At 37.6% G+C, this 25933-nt stretch overlaps 1 protein-coding gene across 1 annotated transcript; it reads right to left on the bottom strand.

Moving 5' to 3' along the window:
* Window positions 1-13039: 13039 nt before the first annotated feature.
* LOC117319525 lies at window positions 13040-25588 on the bottom strand. Its single transcript, XM_033874317.1, has 4 exons — window positions 25519-25588; window positions 22474-22553; window positions 16156-16248; window positions 13040-15339 (listed from the first exon to the last, which is right to left on the bottom strand). Exon 4 carries the CDS (start codon window positions 15146-15148, stop codon window positions 14315-14317), a length of 834 nt encoding a protein of 277 aa, XP_033730208.1. The 5' UTR covers window positions 15149-15339; window positions 16156-16248; window positions 22474-22553; window positions 25519-25588; the 3' UTR covers window positions 13040-14314.
* Between the last annotated feature and the right edge of the window lie 345 nt (window positions 25589-25933).

Here is a 25933-nt window from a genome sequence, read left to right as displayed (position 1 = left end):
AAACCTCAAGTTTTTGTTCACATGATAATTGTAAGTCAAAAACATGTCAAAAAGCAAGCATCTTCAAGTTCAACTCCGGGATGCGATAGTCTAACCGCACAGGGACACTAATGACAAATAACAGTACCCTTGTACAATTTTTGATGTGTTTCAACATATGCACAAAAAAACGCTTTTGTCTAATTCCAAAACATGTCAAAAAGCAGCCCCCCCCCCCCCCAATAAAAAAAAATCTGTTATATATAAATATATCCACCTTAGTACAATTATAAAGTGATATGTTAATGGATTTCAACACTTGCACCAAAAGCTTCATAAGTTTTTGTCCAAGTCCAAAACATATCAAGAAGCAGTATTTCCCCCCAAAATCCCTTACTTTGATTCCGAAAGAGGATAGTGTAACCCCATAGGGATTCTAAAGTCAAACATCATTGCCCAGTACAATTATAAAGTAATTTGTTAATGCCTTTCAACATTTGCATAAAAAACGCCTATTTTGATTTGCTTGCAATACGTCAAACAAATTCTTTCACCCTTTATTCGAATTTCTTTCTCTGTTAGAAGGTTACCATCCCGATTTAGCTCACACCAGAGACCGTGATCTTTTTATTGGAATTATTCAAATTTCTCCCATTAATATGTAGCCGCGAGTTTCGTGATAGAAAAGACGTTACAGGTTCTTTTTCATGTATTTATTATATTAATATAACATAACATTATAAACAATAAGCTTACATTTACGATAAAATGATAATAAGTGCATTGGATAAAAAAATCAATAGATAAAGTGTGTGATATATTAGATCAGTAATGTAAAGCAATTAATAGTTCTACAACAATAAAACAATATACTAGTAAGGCTACCTTACCAGAGTCCAGGGATCCCTGGCTGTCCAGCTCATTTCCATCACTTCAAGTGAGAATGTAAGAGTTGAGGTGTGTGATGCGACTACATTTTTTACGAGAATACTCGAGATACATGCACAGTCACCGTTGATGGGTGACCATGCAATCTACTTTCTCACTCAGGTGACATACAAACTAGGCTTTTATCGTGGGATACATAATGCACAAACATACACAATGGACAAACATGCACACAGCCTATGAATATGTATGTTTTTTATGTTAATTATCATCACATTATCATATTGAAGAAGCGGTGTCAGTATTGGCATATATTGACAATACTAATTGATTTCTGAATTTCTGTGGCATCATCATACCAGACACTGGCATCAACATTGATATTTAAACAAAGTATAATTGATTTTAAAATCCAAGTGATTACTTGTATAGCAGTTTGCATTCTGATTTTAATGCACGCGTTCAAAACTGCTTTCAGAAATATTGAGATACAGTTATATATTTTATTCCTTGAAGGCAGGACGCAAGAGTTGTATTGCTGCCCTAATTGCTTTTGTTTCTAAACAACTATCTTCTTTTTCTAATATCTCCAACGGCACTGCTTCACTTTTCGCATATACCATATATAGAGTGCTGTTACCTGTGCATAGGCGGATCACCTTTTGCCAAGTGATTATTTTTTGCAAGAATGAAAACTAAGAATTACATAAGAACATTCTTTACACCATACACAACAGTTCTTCCAGAAAAAAATGTAACCTCCCCCAACCCACCAACCCCCACCCCCGAATCCCCTAACCCAACCCAAAATCCTGGATCCGCCAGTGAAGAAGGTCTTGGGGTTTGTCCCTGGTCTTGTCTATTTAAATGGTAGTTGTTAATAAAGTTTAAATCTCAGTAATTTCAGAGTAACACCCGGTCGCGTTATACTAACAACAAACACACCAGTCCTGACAACAAGCACACCGGTCATTCAAGCGTTCTTTAGGCTGAACGTAAATCACAGAGCAACACAATGCTATGATAATATATCAAGAGTTGTATATACCGCTATATCACAGTAACATACCCGCCTCGTGGTTAATGGGCCCTTAGCAACCATCCAATGTATTTCTCAACTCCCTTGGGAATATACAGCCGGAGGTGTTATTGGGACGCTAACAGCTTACATACGACATTTCCTGCACTGTCCTACCAAGTACTCATTTACAGCTGGGTCGACTGGAACACTATTGAGTAAAAGTATTTTGTTCAAGGATACCACAAAGCGCTCGCACCGGGACTCGAACTAGCGACCCTTCGGTACCACAGCCCTACGTTCTACCACTAGACCCCCTTGCCTCCAACAAATGCGTGTACATGTACCATCTTGTACGCGCTACTTGCATGGCAACAGACAAGGTCATATTTTGACGACGGGTATCGAGATTTGGTTTCATTTGTATGTTTTGACTGCTTTCGAAAATCAGACATTTAAAGAGTGCTTTATTCGTGGGTGAGATGTATGTTTTTTCTTCTTTTTTCTCCTGTGGGCCAAATGCCTGTGCTACTTGATGTTAAAGTTTTCGGTACAACTTCTCAGACTGCACTCTCAAACCTCAGGGAAATATCTGTATATTTGATACATGCCAATCTTACTCTGAAACCAAAGAAACGTACTCTTTTTCAAACGGAGATAGAAAAGTTAGAACACGTGGTATCAAAAGCCGGTATAAGGTTCAACCCTGAAAAAAGAATGATCGTCTCTGAGTGGCCCCAAATATATGAAATATTCCAAACTTTTTGGGTCTGGCTGGGGTTACTACCGTCACTTTATTCCTCTTGTTTCGACAGTTGTTTTCCCTCTAGCATGTTACGCAAAGGCTGTTCAGTGGGATAATCAGTGTCAGCAGGTATTTGAGAATTCGAATGAGTTACTGACTATAGCGCCCATATCTTAGCATATCCTGATACCCAGGGTGAGTTCATATTGGACACGGACGCTAGTATCACTGGGTTGGAGGTAGTTGTGTCTCAGGTACATGGTTGGGAGGAGGTTGTGACAGCGTATGATAGCAAAACATTAAACAAGGCTCAAAGGAACAATTTTACTACCCACAAGGAATTATTGTCGGTATTTTTGGTGCGTACGTACCATGCAGCTTTGATTTGGTTGAAACAGTTCAAAATCTGAATTATAAGCTGGCTCACTGGATCAGTGTATTGAATATGTAATTTTATAGGATAAGACATAGGCAGGGGAGTCTACATCAAAATGCCGACAGCTTGTTGCGAAGGCCCAGTAGACCCTGTAAAAGGGAGGGGTGTCCCGACTGTTCAGATAGAGATCAAGGTGATGAGTAAGTGGTTCCAGGGTCGAACTGAGGTCATATCAATTGGGTTGCTAGGTTTATTGAACGTCATGAAGATGACTTTCCACCTGTTGGAGTAAATATAGTAAAGGCTGTCAGGATGGAAATAGTAACTTTGTAGAGGCCCGGGGCTTGAACAAGATTAGAGAATGGCAAGATCAGGACGAGAACATACGTCAAGGTAATCTCCTAGAAGCTCACCTCTCTCAGGCACCAAGTAGGTGTGAGTTCATTTAAGCATTGAACTGCTTTCATTTGGAAGGTATGGGCTGATGAATGCCAACTGGACAAAGGCAAAGCGCGCTTCATTAAATTTGCCTTTGTCCAGTTGGCATTCATCAACCCATAACTTCCAAATGAAAGCAGTTCAATGCTTATATTTACATTTGACAACGAATTTGAAAGACTATGTCCAGGAATTTTACTCTGATAATGAAAGACAATTTTTTTTCGTCAAAGACGGAACAGCCTTTCCAATAGCCATATTTCTTTTTTTTTTTGACAATTATTACGTCACTATAATAATGACGTCATAATAAAGATTTGGAAGTTATGGACTCATAACTTCCAAGTGAGCTTGATAAAGTTATATAGTGGGGCTGCAGTGTAAATGTAAATATATCCATATGGGGTCAGGTTTAACTGCCAACTTTGGGAGAGTCTGGTCATTCGGGGAGGGATGTTGTGCATACAGGATCACAATGAAATCATCAAGTGATACACAGGATAGTGGCCCCTGATAAGATCAGAAGGGAAATTCTAAGGCAGTTACATGATTGAAAGACTGCTGGTCACCTGGTCATTTGCCTAGAATTCCGAATATGTCAGAAGGTGGTGTATATCCTGTGCCTACAATAGCCCATATGGGCCCTTAGATCGTATAGCAGTTGACATTTGAGGGAGGGGGAGGGCGGAAGTCTGATGTCTCAATATGTACGTGGACTGGATACAACAAAACATGTAGGAAGCATTTGGGTTAGCGAGGGAAAACTTAGATGTACTCGCCAAAAGAATTACTATGACAAGGGACTTAAAGCCAGGAGGCATAAAATAGGGGCTTACAGTACTAACAGTGTATGACAGGCGATGGTATCCTAAGCAATAAGTGACAAACTTTGAATTGATTGGTCTGGACCTTTTATTATGTTTTCTATGTAATTCAGAAGCTAATACAGAAAGTTATCATAAGAACATTATTTAAACAATAATTGAGTACAGTCAAGGTGGTTACCAGTATAACCTTGTGACTCTATAAAACAACCCATTTAAATGGATTTTGAAGGGATATTACTTAATCTGAACACCAACACTTCATAAATTACATTGTACCATGGTTACAGATGATCAATTACTATGATTATATGAGCTATAGGTTGTCAATCCTTCGATTACCATAGTTACAAGAGTTTATTTCTTGGTAACAGGGGGTTGTTAATCATTTATCTATTACCATGGTTACAAAAGGTTGTTAGTCGTTGAATAATTGATATGGTTATAGAGGCATGGTAACAAGAAGTTACGAACACTTCATCAATTCTTCATCAAGTACCATCATGTTTCAGGGTTTGCATATCTTTATCTATAACCATGATAACAGCTTTTCAATTTTTGATCGATTAGCATGGTTACATGTGGTTTTCATCATAGTTAATAAATAGCATGGTTACAGGAGGTTTAAACCCTTTTTACCATGGTGCAGCTTTCAAATCTGCGTCAATTACCATGGTTACAGAAGTTTCCCTGCCCATAATCGATTTAATACCACAAATACCATGATGATGGTTACTTGAGGTTTTTATTGTCCAGTAAGTTGTAAATCATATGGAAAATTATATATATCGTCCCTGATTTTGTTAACGGACATGCATGCACTATATAGTGTACTACTGACATATTATGCTTTATCCCGCAACTGCCACTGCATTGTCAGAATACACCCTCCATGTATATGTTTGCTGTATACATTTAAAAGGCGAGCATATATTTGGATTATTATTGATACCGTTTCACTTCAAAATGATTATTTTTAATGACTGTTACAGGATCAATCAGTCTCTCGAATATAAGCTGTATTTTTGGCTCGGGACAGAAAGACCAAAGTGACTCACCAATGCTCGCCACTTTTGTCTTTCTTTTCCATCGCCAAAATACAGCTTATATTTTAAGACACTGACCATGTATACTGTAATACCATTATACCGATAACAGGCAGGTACATGGTGTCCGCATACAATTCCTATAGGACATGAAGTAAACCAATGTCACTTTAACCTGATTTTCTGTCTTGTTCAACACATTTTCTTTTTCAGTTTGCCGTCATCGCGGATTCATGTTCATTGCTGATATCATGTTGTTTTTTATTGTTGACATCTGGATATTTCTGCATACCGTAGTTGTCACAGGATTTTTCATTCCCACTTGCTGCATATTTTACAGAATATGATCTGTTCGTCACTGTTGCTTAAAAATTCCAAATATGGAAGTTAATGTCTCCACGATTTTACCATTGTTGAATGAATTTTGACATGTTGTTTATTTTTACAAATCGTTGTAACAATTTCGGCTGGCTGTCATTGACAAATTATTTAGTCTTAAAAAATGTCAGCTTACTCTTGGTCGTCTTAAGTTTGCGACTTAAATATCGGTCGTCTGATCGGAAAAATGGTACCAAAATTACAATACATCTCTTTATGTTTATGTTGACTTTGAACGTTTTCTGTTTGACCATTTTTTATTAAAAAAAAAAACGAAAAAAAAAAAAAAAAAAAACGAAATTCTCACGATCACTAGTCGACCTACAGAATGTAGTACAAAACTTATTGTCCCCAAGTAATTTTCAATGGGGAAATATATTCCATTGTTAGGATTGACAGGCTCCGAATCAATATATATAAATATCAAAATAACTATCTAGACACAAATACACTTGGCACGTTTCAAAGACCCAGAATGAAAAAAAATAATCCCGGTAATAAGTTTTCTTATGGTCAGCCTTGCTAGGCCAAGCATAAATTGTAAGATATTATGGCTCATTATTGGCAGGACTTGTCTCCCGTCGTCCATTTGTCTCCAGAATATTTCGTGTTTGGATTAAAATTTTGTGCTCTTTTTCAGGACACGGGGAAAAACAATCTATGAAACTCAGTATAGAGAAGCGGTTCCAACTGCCACATCGGTTCATTTGGATTTCTCGACTCATTAAGGCATTTGATGTAAGGCAATGTTTTTGACAGAACCTTTTTGAGAAAAAAATAAATGTACAACAGTTAAGTCTAGTCTAGTTTAAGAAGACACAAGATTGATGTAAACTACCTACGGCGCACAAGTATCCTAAATAAAATAACCGTCAAACGTACTCATTATTTTCCGCATGAGAACTCAAGTCTGTCTTCTAACGGATGCAATCATACATAACGAAACTATCTAAAAAGGAAGTGAAAGTGAAAGTTTCAGAAAAGATTCAGCGGGTCCCAGATTATACCGACGAGGTATATTGACAGTATAATGGATACTCGCCAGTAATAAGAGTCAGTTGAGCTAACAGCAATATGAATGTCGAACACAACACATTTCTCGTGCGACTCCTTCCCGCGGAATTTCTAATTAACGGTACTCGCCTTTGTTTGGGCGAACTTGATTCTGACGTGCCGGTGCGCTGGTGGCAAGGCAGCAAGGGAGCAAAATTACTTGATTGTGTCCCGAATATCCGCGCGCAATTTCGGCACGTGCCGATCGGCGAAAATTCCTGCCGGTTTGAAAGCACCGGAACACCGGCAAACAAGATGGCGTTGTGTTTAACCGAAAGATTAGATTAAGTGAGAAATTAAAAAATTTCAACTTCAACTCAAAACCGGCAAACGGCACCAACGGCAAGCCAGAATCAAGTTCGCCCAATGGCAGTAACTCACACAGAGTATAAATCAAGGTTGCGCACAACAAACATTTTACGACGTCGAAAGCAATTTACCTGTCAATATGGCAAGTCATGTTAATATTTGATCAGGGAGTGATGTAGATATGATTCTTTATGTGATTAAATCAACCAAACGCGATCCAATCGATGCTATGGCCTCCAAAGCAAATCGATCACTATTACATAATGTAGGATTTTCTGCGCTGCAACTTAAAAAAAAGTAAACTTCCTTAAGCTCTTCAAAAGTTTTAATGACAGGACCATGAAAAGTACGGGTACAAAATCTGGTATGATATAGATCCAAGGCTCACCACACCATTACCATGTATTAAAGTTTTATGAACAATATTTGCAACTGAATTCAGACAAGTTTCCAACTATATTACTGCTAAAACTGTGTGTGTGTGTATTAGTCGATTCCCTTTTGCATGTCGAAGTTTCTGTCTGCATTATCACACTTAATATCAGTTTTGCATAATGTACATCGGCCATTTAGTCACTTTTCCCCTTAATAAACGATGGACGTTTTCGTTTTTGCGGACCAGTTGTACCGGTGTTGTTCATTTATGAAATGATTATGAACCTGGTGATTTTATATTGTTTTCAGACGAGCAGTGACGAAGACTCCCAAGGCCTGTATTAACATTTGCAGGTCCGTCAAGATATACATGTATGTTTGAAATATTTCATTAAAAAAAAAAACGGACGAACCGGTTTGTCCGCATAAACAAACAGGTCTCATGATAGACGTTGGCCACAAAAGTCACTCTTTCTCTTATACACCATACCTTCGGCTCGTGTCATCTACTTCTGACAGCCACTACATTTGTATCTCCAAGATGATTTTTTAGCAGACACAATTCAGGCCTGATTTAATAAAAATATCAATTATGTCCATTTGTTTTTCTTTTACCATTTACGAATTAAAGCTTTGGAAAATGGAATATTTCAAATTAAAAACCAAAATTTAATGCAAACTGATGCATACACAATCTAATTAAGATTAAACTTGTAATTTCCGCTCCTCTACGATACTCTACGATACACTTCAATTCACGGCAAAATATTCAATACAGTCCACAGGGGCGGGGTCAGATATCTGGGCTAGTGACGAACATACGTACAAACCACAGGGGTGGGGTCAGATATCTGGGCTAGTGACGAACATACGGACAGTCCACAGGGATGGGGTCAGATATCTGGGCTAGTGACGAACATACGGACAGTCCACAGGGGTGGGGTCAGATATCTTGGCAAGTGACGAACATACGGGCAGGCCACAGGGGTGGGGTCAGATATCTGGGCAAGTGACGAACATACGGACAGTCCACGGGGATGGGGTCAGATATCCAGGCTAGTCACGAACACACGGACAGTCCACAGTGATGTGTCCAAACATCCGGACTAGCCACATGAACACAAGGACAGTCAACATGGGTCACATTATGATTATAAGGTAAACCGAGTTTCAAAGATGTCGGTCGAAAAATGTAGGGGTTATATCCGGACAAACAAGGACCAGGCGACCCTTCAAATTTGAGGGGCGTATAAAAAGTCGTTATAACAAGATTTAAAGGTCGAAACTGGATATGGCCGTATTCCTCGAAGTATCTTTGAATAATTGCGGAACATTTGAAAGAAAAGATTTAATTTTGTGTTGATGATGTCAAATATCATGAGGACGTCACTACTCCGAGGATGAATATTTTGCAACTACATCCTTTTGCAAATAAATTTATCATAACATGCAAATTCAAACAAATTCCTAAATATTGATTCCGTCCATAATTGGCAGATATTACGAAAAAAAATCGATATTATGAATTAAAATCAATATGACGAGACGGGGTTAAAATAGTATGAGACTAGAAATCCTTGTAACGAGAAAGCAAATTCTCCGTCTTCTTCTTTTTCTAGGTTCTTTTCAGCTTCCGTAACTTACAGTGATTTAAATAGGAAATAGATAGGTTGTTTAAGATGTCATTAAGGATATTTAAGAGTTAAGTAGATACGTTTTATTTAAAGACAAGTTTTACATGTTATGTGTTCAAAGTTACATAGTACAGGAAGCGTATTATACGCTATAGTCATCCAAATCTATTCGAGTAGCTTCCCTTAGATTAGAACTTAATCATTCAATGTCTAGGTCAATAACTGAAAGTCAGTCGTTATTATATGTAGCACACGGGTCGTGGGACCAGTGGTCAGTGCCTAGGGCTATAATTAGAAATGACGATATGGGAGTTTTGTTTGGTTTGTTTGCTTTGTTTTTGTTTAACGTCCTATCAACATCCAGGGTCATTTAAGGACGTGCCAGGTTTTGGAGGTGGAGGAAAGCCGGAGTACCCGGAGAAAACTACCGGTCTACGGTCAGTACCTGGCAACTGCCCCACGTAGGTTGGAACTCTCAACCCAGAGGTGAACGGCTAGTGTTTAAGTGTCAAGACACCTTAAAGTGTACCTTGAACGAAAGTATTTTGTTAAATGTATTATTCGGTTTAGTAAATATACACGAATGCCGAAAACCGCATCAAAATCGGCCGACCCATTACTGAGTAATTGCGATTTTTCTCGAAGATCGTAGCCGCCATATAGGAAATATATAGAAACAAACGTGAACACGTGCCTGCAATTAATGCGAATTAGACAACAAAAATGAATGTGCTGAATAAAGTTTTGAGTTATATTTGGGAATTAGTTAATAACAAGTTTTCTTTTATAACGGGCCATATACAACATGTAACATCTTACTAATTATCTATTATAGCGGGCCAAATACAACGTTAACGTGTATCGTCTTACTTATTTTCTATTATAACAGGTTGTATATAACATGTATGTTTAAATATTTTTTCTTATTTTTAAGGGTCGTTGTAACATGTATGACATTTGAATAACGGGCCGTTTATAACGACTTACATCATATGAGGGCATGACCGGTTTGTTACATACAAATGTACCAGTATTGATTTCGGTTATAATACTTCTAGTAGTAGAAGTTTAAAATGCAATGAATACACGATGTGAATTTTTTATTAGCCAAAACAGCAATGAATACGTTGCAAATACACTTGAAGATACCGTTATTTGTGATTTTTGGATAATTGTCTGAAATTGATAAAACGTGTCCATGAGAGATCAGTAACTCCCAGACAATATTCATAGAGTAAATTTCAACATCATGGGTATATATATGAATGAGGTAACTTAGGTTAATTATTCTGTAGACAAACCTTTGAGATACGTTTTTTTCGCTTGTAAGGAAAACGAAACTCACTGAATTCCTAAATTAATGTGTTTGATTTCAACAACTTGAAAATGTATTCCCTATAGTATTAACGCAATTCTTAATACAATTCAAGCTCAATTTACGTTCAACCTATAAAAGCATATCTTCGGAACTTTTTTGAAATGCATAGAAACCAAACGCGTGAATTCACAAGCAATTATCGGCTTGTGCCGATTAGAACACCAGAAATCACAGACACCTGTGGTGCAGTGACAGGTGTGATGAGCTTGTAGACCGTAATTTCGCACCTGGTAATTGTTTAGCGGTATACTAACCCACTCAAACTTGAGAATTCGTAATTCTCCGAACATGTTTATACATCTTTTAAAAGTCCTTTTTAAGTGAAGATATGACTTGCGGCTCACGAATGGAAAACAAAACCACAAGGATCTCGATCACTTCACGATTATGACTGAATATTAAAAAAATAAGAACAAAAACAAATAAAATTTGAAAAAATCATACACGAAAATCATTGCGAGTTTATAAAATTTTAGTATTGATATTGATTTAGTCAACTAAATTGTATGTTTTTAATCATAAAACACGGAGCTAAAATGATGGTTTTAATAAGTACCTATGCTATGTACCTGTACAGAAAGTATCAATTATATTATAATTGTTGCGAATCACTTTTACATAATTTCACTGACAACGATCGTATATAAATTATATCTTTCTCGAGCATTTAATCGTCCGTAATCCATGAGACCATGACATGTAAAATCAGGGATAAAATCTGTATATGTAGAAATTTGTTGTACACTTCAACACTGGTATTCATACGGGAGAGATTTAGTCTATTGTAGATCATGATGATTATAATATATTACTTTCTGAATTAAGTGTTCTTCATGACTAGAAGCAGGGTTTTGTATAGAATATAACGCATAAATTTACTGTACGTGTGTATCGTCTTTTCTCACAAACCAGAGTATCCAGAACTTTGTATTGTTGATATGTTTATTTGAATATTAATTTGCGAATAAAATGCACATTATTTTATTTTAAAATGTTAATGCTGTGTTCCTTTCTTTAGTAATGAGTAAGAAATGGTAAACACACAACTAATACACATTTATTGGTGATTGACCGATTATTACACCAGCCTGTGTTAACAAGAGACTTGTACAATTTCACTAACTTAAAAAAAAAAAAAAAAAAATTTAAAGCTCAAAATTATATTGTTGGATTCTGACTTCTTGTCGGCAATATTCGCCAAATTCAACAACCTCAAATCTCATGTCCAGATCGTATTCAGACATGTTTGTGTTGCTACTGTTCACGCTGTCCTCTATATGCTACTGGCCACCATATCAGTTCAGGCAGTTACTCCGTTCAACCTGTGACGTCATAGACTGAAGAGTTCCAAATCAGCGTGACTGACCGATACGCTAATTAGCAATCGACCGACAGGTGCAAATCGCGAACTTCGATGTGCGATATCTCGGCACTCGGCCAAGGTTTGCGACATTCTTCTTTGGTGATTACAAAGACTAACATGTTTGAATATCGTTTTTCGTTCCGGGTACACTTTAACCACTCGGCCAAGATGGATGAAACGTTATATGATTAAATTGTTCCTTCGGGATTTTCATGTGGATTAATAAATATAAGTAAACTTTATATCCTGCGTTGAATTATGTTTATCACACCACAACCATCCTAAGACGAACTTTCACGTCCCGTGTTTATGGAGCGGACGTTACATATATCATATACTGTCAACTCCGGATACCGAATTCCTGTATCACATATACTGTCAACTCCGGCTACCGAATTGTTGTTTCTCATATACTGTCAACTCGGACAACCGAATTCCTGTATCTCATATACTGTCAACTCGGGCTACCGAATTCCTGTATCTCATATACTGTCAACTCGGGCTAATGAATTCCTGTATCTCATATACTGTCAACTCGGGCTACCGAATTCCCGTATCTCATAATGTCAAGTCGGGTTACCGAATTCCTGTATCTCATATACTGTCAGCTCAGGCTATCGAATTCCTGTATCCCATACTGTCAACTCGGGCTACTGAATTTCTGTATCTCATATACTGTCAACTCGGGCTACCGAATTACTGTATCTCATATACTGTCAACTCCGTCTACCGAATTCCTGTATCTCATATACTGTCAACTCCGTCTACCGAATTCCTGTATCTCATATACTGTCAGCTCAGGCTATCGAATTCCTGTATCCCATACTGTCAACTCGGGCTACTGAATTTCTGTATCCCATATACTGTCAACTCAGGCTACCGAATTCCTGTATCACATATACTGTCAACTCAGGCTACCGAATTCCTGTATCACATACACTGTCAACTCCGTCTACCGAATTCCTGTATCTCATATACTGTCAACTCGGACAACCGAATTCCTGTATCTCATATACTGTCAACTCCGTCTACTGAATTCCTGTATCTCATATACTGTCAACTCAGGTTACGGAATTCCTGTATCTCATATACTGTCAACTCAGGTTACCGAATTCCTGTATCTAAAAAACTGTCAATTCAGGCTACCGAATTCTTGTATTTCATATACATCATATACTGTCAACTCTCGCTGAGTTTTCTGTACATTAACTGAAATAACATAAAATAACTAATCGTTATCGATTCAAGAAATATTTATTACATATAAACCGTAAAGACACTACACGTTACATAGAGTGGAACTGGTGATACTACTGATGACGTCACGTGACCTGTGTATGTTAACTTTAAAACAAAACCTATTTCTCTGGATCAATTTAATTCGAATAGAACGAGCCACTTGAAGAGGTAGGGGGAGTCAGGTTATACACATAAAACAGATGCAGGGATGTTGATTTCAGATTTCATTACAGTAGTTGAAATGTATCACAGTGACGTGGCTATAATTCCGCGGTCTGTGTGTATTGATAAAATTATATTTACAGTACATTTAACGGTAAACACATTCTACATGTTGAGAAACAGTAGTTGAAATGTATCACATTGACATGTATACAAAATTATACAAACAGTATATTTAACGGTAAATAACATTGTTTACACGCCTTTTGTTATGTGTACATACAGGTTGAGAAATGTATGATGATATAACAATTATATTTACAGTGCATTTAACAATAAATTGATTACATGCCTTTTACATATTATGATAAATGTACGATGATATAACAATGTAAAGTTAATGTTGTTTAAGTCCACTGATATAAACTGTCTGTATCCTCACTCAAGGTTGAGTCACTCAGTCACTATAATACTTGAGGAGTTTGAGTCCCACCTCTCCTGTATCTAACTCTAAGTGTGACCACAACACATCACCCTTCTGTATACCTACTCGTCCCTGTCCTCCTTTGTTTGTGTGAAGTGTTTTTATGTACTTCCCTGCTCCACTTATCAGTTCTATTGTTTTCCTTGTCTCGTCAGCAATAACAATATTACCCTTACTGTCATATACAACTGTACGAGGACCAAACTCGTCTGGTGTGACCGACCCCCGTACCTGTATCCCCTCCCCCCGGGCCTGTATCCCCTCCCCCTGGTAGTTGACCAGGAGCTGGAGTGTTGAGTTGTACACAATGATACGTTTATAATCCCACTACTACAGCTATATTACCTGTAACACCACATTGTGATATTGACAGTACTACCCCCTCCACAATGTCTGTATGTAACACCTGACCGTCCACTGTATACACCCCCACCTTGTACCCCTGTCTACCCCATGTACCCACCACTACCCGACCCTCCCTGGTCACACACAGACTGACTGGGTCATCCTCTGTAGTGAATCTTGTGACTGGTTTATGTGATGTAGATACTTCACAGATAGTGTTATCATCATAACAACAGAACCACAGACGACCTGTGGTGGGGTCCAGACTGATGTCCTGATGTTACTGCTGTGTCGTATCGTCTGTATGACCTGACCTTGGTTGTCGATGAGATTTACTGTGTTGGTCATAGTCACACAGCCACGCACGTCCATCAGATGTAGGACAGATCGACGTGATGTGACCCGGGTATGGGAACTGGGACATGACGGTTGGACGGTCACGAAGTTTGTACCGGACTTCTCCAGTGGACGCTTGACCAGCCTCTGTAGACTGTTTTGGTCGGACTACTGGACGTTGGTCGGAGTGACCACTAGTTGCCGATCCTGCCTGGAGATGGTCAGTAGTAAGTTTGAGGTTCCCGAGGGCCTGTTTTAGGTGACTTAGTCTGTCTATACCCGGAGTAAACTGTGCCATGTCTATGTTAGGTGTCGGTGGGATGTCTGGATCCATTTCCCGGATTTCTGTTACCGAGTCGTACACGAGTACACTGGTTCCTGTCTGGAGAGTCTGTTTATACTCTGATGAGAGGTCCCTCAAAGTTTTCAGTCTACTCTCCAGGTCTGTGATGTGGGTCTGTATCAGGTCCATGGCCGCCACCTCCATCTTGTCACAAAGTGCGATATAATCCTCAGTGATTTTGTCTAACTCTAACTTACATTTTTTAGTATTGTCAATGATGTTTTTGCGAAGTTTATCGTACCTAGGTTTACATGAACTCTTTTTTGTTCGAGATGAAATTATTTCTTGGTTAAGTTTTGGAATATTTACATTTTCTGTCTCATTGACAAAGTCCTGGAGTATTTGATTGTGTCGTGTTTTGATGTCAGATATCTCCAGAAAACTATCAATATGATGTTTGTGGAGAGTAATAGAACATTTTACACAGATTAACATTTTACAGTCCTGACATAAAAGTACGACTTCATTTTGTTTGTGGACATCACACTTTACTTGTCCTTTGGGTCTAATAGGACGCTGTGGCTTTGATAATTGAGCGGCCGAGTTTTGAAGCCATGACTATTAGTAATATAACGTGACAAGATGGAGTTCGGCGACACTCTGGATCCTCTTGTGTATCTGTGTATCTGTATAACAAAGAAATGACGCAATAAGTAACACACATCTACATTGTTATATGTACAGTTATATATTGGATTCTAAAACATCTCAATACGTCATCAGATAGTTCACACACTTTTGGCGGGAAATATATGGTCAGTTCGGAAGTAAGTCAGACGTAGTAAGGTATTAACACCGTCATGATTTAAACTGATATAGGCCTAAAGTACCCGTTGTATCTGTTTTTTGAAGAAAACAGTCACAGTCCAGCTTTTTCCTGCTTTAGTTTTTTCAAACATCCCGGACAAGTATCCATTCATATTACTTGAAGTCGATGTTATGAAATACATTTCTATCAATATATAATGCCAAATAATCTGGCAATTCACAATTCTTCTGTGCCATTTATGTAAATTGACCTCACCCACACTCCAAAATACGGTGGTTCACACCTACACAATACATACTGAATAAAATATTGTCTATTTTCTAGGATAACCCGTATGACAAGGAAAATACTTACGGAAAATACTGCTTGTGCAGAAATATCAGAAAAGAAAACTTCTAAACACTAAGAAAACTGAGACGAGAGAGCCTCTTGTCGTTCAGTCAAGACATTTTATCATAAGTGATCTGGATATCACAGCCTTCCATACGGTGCTCAGTGAGGTAGCCACCAACTACTACAAATCGTTTTTAAAAAGACCCCTAACTGTTAACGGGATGATAAACCCAGTACTTTTTTAAACCTACACAAGGATAGTTGGATCAAATGGGAGCTTGAGTCTGAAAAAGTGATTAAAAAAATAAAGTAAAAAATAAAAAATGTACTGTATACTCACCGACTGGTTCAAGTCCGTTAGATATTTGATGTGCTCTGTTCCCCCAGGTCTTCGTTGAATAATTGAGTCGTTTCAGAGAGAGGGAGGTACTGCCTGGCAGATTAAAAAGTATGCACAATTAACATATTTATTTGGCTTAGAGACATCACATATATAATAGGTCCATGCTGCCATGAATTAGAAAGAGCTTTGTGTAATAACACCTGTATGATGTGTGTAATAACACCAGTGTGATGTGTGTAATAACACCAGTGCGATGTGTGTAATGACACCAATGAGATGTGTGTAGTACCACCAGTGTGGTGTGTGTAATAACACCAGTGCGATGTGTGTAATAACACTAGTGTTATGTTTGTAATAACACCAGTGTGATGTGTGTAGTAACACCAGTGTGATGTGTGTAATCACATCAGTGTGATATATGTGTAATAACACCAGTGTGATGTGTTTAATAACACCAGTGTGATGTGTGTAATAACACTTGTATGATGTATATTATAACACCAGTGCGATGTGTGAAGTAACAACAGTGTAACGTGCGCAAAAACACCAGTGAGATGTATGTTATAACACCAGTGTGATATGTGTAATAACATCAATGTGATATATGTAATAACACTAGTGTGATGTATGTAATAACACCACTGTGATATGTCTAGTAACACCAGTATGTGTGTAATAACGCCAGAGTGGTGTGTGTAATAACACCACTGTGATGTATGTTATAACACCAGTGTGGTGTGTGTAATAACATCAGTGTGATATGTGTAATAACATCAATGTGATATGTGTAATAACACTAGTGTGATGTGTGTAATAACACCACTGTGATGTGTCTAATAACACCAGTGTGGTGTGTGTAATAACGCCACAGTGGTGTGTGTAATAACACCACTGTGATGTATGTTATAACACCAGTGTGATGTGTGTAATAACGCCAGTATGGTGTGTGTAATAACGGCAGTATGATGTGTGTAATAACAGCAGTGTGATGTGTGTAATAACATCAGTGTGGTATGTTTAATAACATCAGTGTCATATGTGTAATAACACTAGTGTGATGTGTGTTATAACACCAGTGTGATGTAAGTAATAACATAGTGTGATATGCGTAATAACACCAGAATGATTTGTGTATAAAAAACACCAGTGTGATGCGTGTAATAACACCAGTATAATGGGTGTAGTAACACCAGTGTGACCCGTGTAATAAAATCAATGTTATGTGTGTCATAACACCAGTGCGATGTGAGTAATAACATAAGTGTGATGTAAGTAATACCACTGGTCTTATTACACACTAGTGTGATGTGTGTTATAACACCAGTGTGATGTAAGTAATAACATAGTGTGATATGCGTAAAAACACCAGAATGATTTGTGTATAAAAAACACCAGTGTGATGCGTGTAATAACACCAGTATAATGGGTGTAGTAACACCAGTGTGACCCGTGTAATAAAATCAATGTTATGTGTGTCATAACATAAGTGTGATGTAAGTAATACCACCAGTGTGATGTGTGTAATGAAACCTGTGCGATGTGCATAATAAGACCAGTGTGATGTGTGTAATAACACCAGTGTGATGTGTGTAATAACACCAGTGTGATGCGTGTAATAACACCAGTATAATGGGTGTAGTAACACCAGTGTGACCCGTGTAATAAAATCAATGTTATGTGTGTCATAACACCAGTGCGATGTGAGTAATAACATAAGTGTGATGTAAGTAATACCACCAGTGTGATGTGTGTAATGAAACCTGTGTGATGTGTGTAATAAGACCAGTGTGATGTGTGTAATAACACCAATGTGATGTGTGTAATGAAACCTGTGCGATGTGTGTAGTAACACCAGTGTGACGTGTGTAATAACATCTGTGTGGTGTGTGTAATAACACCAATGTGATGTGTGTAATAACACCAGTGCGTTGTGTGTAGTAACACCAGTGTGATGTGTCTAATAACACCAGTGTGGTGTGTGTAATAACGCCACAGTGGTGTGTGTAATAACACCACTGTGATGTATGTTATAACACCAGTGTGATGTGTGTAATAACGCCAGTATGGTGTGTGTAATAACGGCAGTATGATGTGTGTAATAACAGCAGTGTGATGTGTGTAATAACATCAGTGTGGTATGTGTAATAACATCAGTGTCATATGTGTAATAACACTAGTGTGATGTGTGTTATAACACCAGTGTGATGTAAGTAATAACATAGTGTGATATGCGTAATAACACCAGAATGATTTGTGTATAAAAAACACCAGTGTGATGCGTGTAATAACACCAGTAAAATGGTTGTAGTAACACCAGTGTGACCCGTGTAATAAAATCAATGTTATGTGTGTCATAACACCAGTGCGATGTGAGTAATAACATAAGTGTGATGTAAGTAATACCACTGGTCTTATTACACACTAGTGTGATGTGTGTTATAACACCAGTGTGATGTAAGTAATAACATAGTGTGATATGCGTAATAACACCAGAATGATTTGTGTATAAAAAACACCATTGTGATGCGTGTAATAACACCAGTATAATGGGTGTAGTAACACCAGTGTGACTCGTGTAATAAAATCAATGTTATGTGTGTCATAACACCAGTGCGATGTGAGTAATGACATAAGTGTGATGTAAGTAATACCAACAGTGTGATGTGTGTAATGAAACCTGTGCGATGTGCATAATAAGACCAGTGTGATGTGTGTAATAACACCAGTGTGATGTGTGTAATAACACCAGTGTGATGCGTGTAATAACACCAGTATAATGGGTGTAGTAACACCAGTGTGACCCGTGTAATAAAATCAATGTTATGTGTGTCATAACACCAGTGCGATGTGAGTAATAACATAAGTGTGATGTAAGTAATACCACCAGTGTGATGTGTGTAATGAAACCTGTGCGATGTGCATAATAAGACCAGTGTGATGTGTGTAATAACACCAATGTGATGTGTGTAATGAATACTGTGCGATGTGTGTAGTAACACCAGTGTGACGTGTGTAATAACATCTGTGTGGTGTGTGTAATAACACCAATGTGATGTGTGTAATAACACCAGTGCGTTGTGTGTAGTAACACCAGTGTGACGTGTGTAATAACACCAGTGTGGTGTGTGTAATAACACCAGTGTGATGTGTGTAATAACACATTGTGGTGTGTGTAGTAACACCAGTGTGACGTGTGTAATAACATCTGTGTGGTGTGTGTAATAACACCAATGTGATGTGTGTAATAACACCAATGCGTTGTGTGTAATAACACCAGTGTGATGTGTGTAATAACACATTGTGGTGTGTGTAATAACACCAGTGTGATGTGTGTAATAACACCAATGTGGTGTGTAATAACACCATTGTGATGTGTGTAATAACACCAGTGTGATGTGTGTGATAACGCCAGTGAGATATGTGTAATAACACTAGTGTGACGTGTGTTATAACACCAGTGTTATATGTGTTATAACACCAGTGGGGTGTGTGTAATAACACCAGTGTGATGTGTGTAATAACACATGTGTGGTGTGTAATAACACCAATGTGATGTGTGTAATAAATCCACTGTGATGTATGTAATAACACCAGTGTAATGTGTGTAATAACGCCAGTGTGACATGTGTAATAACGCCAGTGTGATATGTGTAATAACACCAGTGTGATGTAAGTATTAACACAGTGTGATATGTGTAATAACACCAGTGTGGTGTGTGTAATAACGCCAATGTGATATGTTATGATATCAGTGTGAAATGTGTTTAATAATACCTGTGTGATATAACAAAATCAGTATGTAATATGACATGTGCGATGTGTGTAATAAGTTTGGTGTGTTTAATACCAATAGTGTGATATGTGTAATAACACCAGTGTGATATCTGTAATAACACCAGCATGATTTGTGTAATAACACCAGTGTAATGAGTGTAGTTACACCAGTATAATGGGTGTAATAACACCAGTGTGACCCGTGTATTAACATCAATGTTATGTATGTCATAACACCAGTGTGATGTGTGTAGTAACACCAGTGCGATGTGTGTAATAACACCAGTGAGATATGTGTAATAACACTAGTGTGACGTGTGTTATAACACCAGTGTTATATGTGTAATAACACCAGTGTGGTTTGTGTAATAACACCAGTGTGATGTGTGTAATAACAATAGTATGATATGTGTAATAACACCAGTGTGACGTGTATAATGAAACTTGTGCGATGTTTGTAATAATACCAGTGTGATGTGTGTAATGACACCAGTGTGATGTGTGTAATAAAACCTGTCCGATGTGTGTAATAACACATTGTGATGTGTCTAGTAACACCAGTGTGACGAGTGTAATAACATCAGTGTGATGTGTGTAATAACACCATTGTGATGTGTGTAATAACGCCAGTGAAATGTGTGTAATAACACTAGTGTGACGTGTGTTATAACACCAGTGTTATACGCGTAAAAACACCGGTGTGATGTATGTAATAACACCAGTGTGATGTGTGTAATAACACCAGTGTGATGTGTGTAGTAACACCAGTATGACCCGTGTAATAACATCAATGTTATGTGTAATAACACCAGTGCGATATGAGTAATAACATCAGTGTGATGTGTGTAATAACACCAGTGTGATTTGTGTAATAACTAATTGTAATGTGTGTTGTAACACCAGTGCGATGTGTGTAATAACACCAGTGTGATGTGTGTAATAACATGAGTGTAATGTGTGTAATAACACCATTGTGATGTGTGTACTAACGCCAGTGAGATATGTGTAATAACACTAGTGTGACGTGTGTTATACCACCAGTGTTATATGTGTAATAACACCAGTGTGATGTGTGTAATAACACCAGTGTGATGTGTGTAATAACAATAGTATGATGTGTGTAATAACACCAGTGTGATATCAGTAATACCACCAGTGTGATGTGTGTAATGAAACCTGTGCGATGTGTGTAATAACACCAGTGTGATGTGTGTAATGACACCAGTGTGATGTGTGTAATATCACCAGTGTGACGTGTGTAATAACATCAGCGTGATGTGTGTAATGACACCAGTGGTATGTGTGTAATAACACCAGTGAGATGTGTGTAATAACACCAGTGTGATGTGTATAATAACACCAGTGTGATGTGTGTAATAACATCAGTGCGATGTGTGTAATAACACCAGTGTGATGTGTGTAATAACACAAGTGTGATGTGTGTAATAACACTAGTGTGACGTGTGTTATAAAACCAGTGTTATATGTGTAAAAACACCAGTGCGATGTGTGTAATAACACCATTGTGGTGTGTATAATAACACCAGTGTGATGTGTGTAATTACACCAGTGTGATGTGTGTAATGACACCAGTGTGACGTGTGTAATAACACCAGTGTGATATGTGTAATAACACCAGTGTCATGTGTGTAATAACACCATTGTGGTGTGTATAATAACGCTAGTGTGATGTGTGTAATCACACCAGTGTGATGTATGTAATAACATCATTGTGGTGTGTGTAATAACACCAGTGTGATGTGTGTAATAACACCAGTGTGATGTGTGTAATAACACCATTGTGATCTGTGTAATAACACCAGTGTGATGTGTGTAGTAACACCAGTGTGAAGTGTGTAATAACATCAGTGTGAAGTGTGTAATAACAATAGTGCGATGTGTGTAATAACACCAGTGTGATGTGTGTAATAACACCAGTGTGAAGTGTGTAATAACACCAGTGTGATGTGTGTAATAACACCAGTGTGAAGTGTGTAATAACATTAGTGTTAGACATGTGAGTTTCATTTATACTCATACTATCAGTTATGTCATAAACAGAATCTTACACTAGCGGTTATGTTGTATGGAATTTATAAAGTTTATAAAATCATTACATTTATTAAACTCGTTTGATAAATTCTGTATCACATAGTTACTGGTGTAAGATCCCCTTTTTATACTCACTGGAAAACGTATCAAACAAGAATACGTACGGGTCAGCAATGCTGACGTTTGATGTTTTGACTTCAAAAACAATCACAATGAGGCAAAATATTCAACCTCGATATTTGCTTGGATAACAAAATGGAAAATACAATTGGAATATTCATTTGTTAAGCGCAATCCGGTTGACCTTGGCAGATATAAAAGTGTATCGGGACAATGAACCTTAATACAGAGGTAACATTTTTGCTCATATCTATAATTGTTTTATAACAACTGACTAATAGATGTGGATACGGTCGGACCAATAGCCATAAGGTTCGAAGTAAATTAAAAATTCAGAGGACACTTAGTTCTTCATAATTTTGTACTCACCGGTTAGTCCGATTTGGTTGTCTTCTCACGACGAAACTGATGTAGTAGTTTCAGGCTCAAGTCAACACTTAGCGTGCTCACTGTGAAGAAAGAATAAAATGTTATTGATGTGAGGTTAAATTCAATCAATACAACATATTAAACCGGGTTTGTTTGGAAAAAGAAAAGTAAAATATGTACCTACAGAGGTGTATCGTGGTACTCTAACTGTTAAATATGTACTGTACGGACGTGTATCTTGGTACACTTTACCTGTTAAATATGTACTGTATGGACGTGTATCGTGGTACACATGTACTGTTAATATGTACTGTACGAACGTGTATCGTGGTACACATGTACTGTTAATATGTACTGTACGAACGTGTATCGTGGTACACATGTACTGTTAATATGTACTGTACGAACGTGTATTGTGGTACTCTAACTGTTAAATATGTACTGTACGGACGTGTATCGTGGTACACATGTACTGTTAAATATGTACTGTACGGACGTGTATCGTGGTACACATGTACTGTTAAATATGTAATGTACGGACGTGTATCGTAGTACACTTTAACTGTTAAATATGTACTGTACGAACGTGTATCGTGGTACACTTTAACTGTTAAATATGTACTGTATGGACGTGTATCGTGGTACACTTTACCTGTTAAGTAGGTACTGTATTGCGTGTATCGTGTTACATTTTAACTGTTTCATACTTAAAATACGGACCTGTATCGTAGTACACTTTAAGTGTTAAACATGTACTATACGGACGTGTATCGTGGTTCATTTTAACTGTTAAATATGTACTGTATGGACGTGTATCGTAGCACACTTTTACTGTTTAATATGTACTCTACTGACGTGTATTGTGATACACTTTAACTGTTAAATACGTACTGTACGGACGTGTATCGTGATACACTTTAACTTTTTCAATAATGCTATATACGGTATGCGGACGTGTATCGCAGTAGACTTTAATGAAAAAAATCCTCCCTTTCGCAGAAACCTGAAGCATTAGTGCTGGTGCACCTCCTTTGTCCGGTAAAAAAAAAAAAAATTTTAAAGACGTTTTAAGGTTTGGTGGCTCGCTGGTTTTCCATAATGTGGATTATTAGTGTGTTTGTGTAGATGAAATCGTTGTATAACTTTTTTTAAATGTTTCGATAGATTAAACACCGGCTTTATTGTCAGCTTGGCTCAAATGGAGTAGTTTGATACGGTAGGTCAAAACCATAGAGGACATGTTTAGTAGTTGAATACGTCCAGTACCATTCCAGTTGAAGGAGCTTTATAGATTTTCGTACTTTGCGAGCACATAATGTGATGCACATTTATAGTTAAAGTAGTTAAGTATCGCACGCACGAAAATTTGTTACATATGGTTGTAACAGTTAAACAAGAGGCCCGGCGCGCCTATATCGCTCACCTTGTTGAATTTTACCAAACGTCAAAATAGTGTTATGTTCTGTTCGTTAATAGCTTTATTTGTTGATGTTCAATAATGCTATAGTATGGCTTTGAGGTTGGGATCTCAATGGTTTCAAATATAAAATCCGAAAATTCCAACATAATTGTGCTTAAATAATCCAAGTCCCTAGGGTGGGAGAAGACCACGCGGCCTATATCTACATCATGATTGTAATTATCTTTAAACTTTTGATGCCCCTTGCGGTCAGTACCTTCATTATAAAATTATCATCAGTGGTTATAAAGCATTAGCTGTTTGAATAAATTGTTGACGGACGACGGACGCCGCGGTCATTCGGGCCAAGTCGGGTAATAATGTACATATTATAGCGAAAATCGTAGGAAATTCATACAACATCAAAGCATCTATCTGAAATTCCGTTCGAAATGGGATTTCTTAGTAAATGGGATTAGGATACCATATACTGTTGTCTACGTGTGTAACAGGAGAGGAGAAAATGTAGCAGCCAGACCGGTGCTCGAACCCAGGACCCTCCGAGCTCTAGACGGACACTCTACCACTGAGCTACCTAGTCGCCCAGGATCAGTCCACACGCATGTATTACACGTAAGGACAAAGAATTACCTGATAAGGTACAATATACTTCTGTGTATGTGTGTATTATCTCTGTTAGGTAGTCCAGGGTCGTTACAGGTAATACACACATGCACAAAAGTATATTGTACCTTATCAGGTAGTTCTTTGTCCTAACGTGTAATACACACGTATACAACAGTATATGTACCCAGTCAGGTAGTTCTGGGTCATTACGTGTAAAGTACAGAGACTTGGCACATTACCAACCAACGGTCCACTTACGTACATCAATCAACATTCTGTGTTTCATTTTGTTATGAATAAACTAGCTCGCGACAATTTACAGTTTTAGATAGAATATCTAATCGTCTGTCCCTGTCAGCCATCATGTTGACTAGCAGACGACAGTAAAAAAGAGTTATGCCCCTTTGACCAGTAGGTGATACCTAAATTTATACCTGCCATAAAAGTTCCGGTCTCAAACATGAAAGTGTTTATGTTTGTGAAAGTTGATATCCAAGTCACTCTTAATATGGCATTTGATTATACTTTAAAATCATGCTAGGTACCCGGTATTCTCCTTCGCATCTATGAATATGTAAACTTGGCATAATTCAGACTCTTTTAAAAATCCATTTCTCGGTCTAGTGAAGTAAAATGACAATGAGAATCGTTCTCCGTTTTAGACTGTGGTTTAACTGTAATGGATTTTAACGAAAGTGAAGAAACAAATAACGAACAATTTAGGAAACAATTAACTTCTGATTGATTTGTAATTAAAACTTTTCGATACGCTTGTGTATCTTTTATTATTGTATTATGACAATTGTGGATTCGAAAACTCCAAACTGATAGAGAAAATACATTTTTAAAAAGTAACTTGTAGAACGCATTCTATATTCTTTTCAATCGGTCCTTGCTGCATATCGGTAGTTTGAAATACAGTATCATAACTGATTTATATTTGTATGATTACAATTGTAATACATATACATTGTAACTATCGACCTTATTATACAGGTGAACGAAATGCTGAATCTTACCTGTTTTGTCAGACGTTCGATAAATGTCTTGGTAGGTTAACTGGCGGGCGTTATTTGTGGTAAATGTCTCAGCTAGAGTCTTGTCTGATGAAATGTCCCGTCTGTTGTGCAGTGCATACGTATACCCGTTACCTTATCTACCTTGTCACGTGAATGACTCGTATCTCTTCCCGTGGTTTGATTGGATAATACTCGTCTAGCTGTCTGCTGAGGTTACCAAAGCGTCGATAAAGGTTCAATGATTGTTCATGTACAAACTGCAATACAGCATGGGCCTTTAGGTAGGGTAGCCTATACAATTACGTTATACATGATTCTTAATCATGTACAATATACACACAGGCTTTTCTTTTAGCAATTTTATAAATAAATATATATAAATGAAAACGTCATCTGTTTCTGTAGAAATAACAAT

The sequence above is a fragment of the Pecten maximus genome, unplaced genomic scaffold (genome assembly GCF_902652985.1).
Source record: "Pecten maximus unplaced genomic scaffold, xPecMax1.1, whole genome shotgun sequence".
In the NCBI taxonomy this organism is placed as follows: domain Eukaryota; kingdom Metazoa; phylum Mollusca; class Bivalvia; order Pectinida; family Pectinidae; genus Pecten; species Pecten maximus.
Note: the sequence above shows the minus strand (reverse complement) of the source record. Positions and strands in the feature narration are given on the sequence as shown.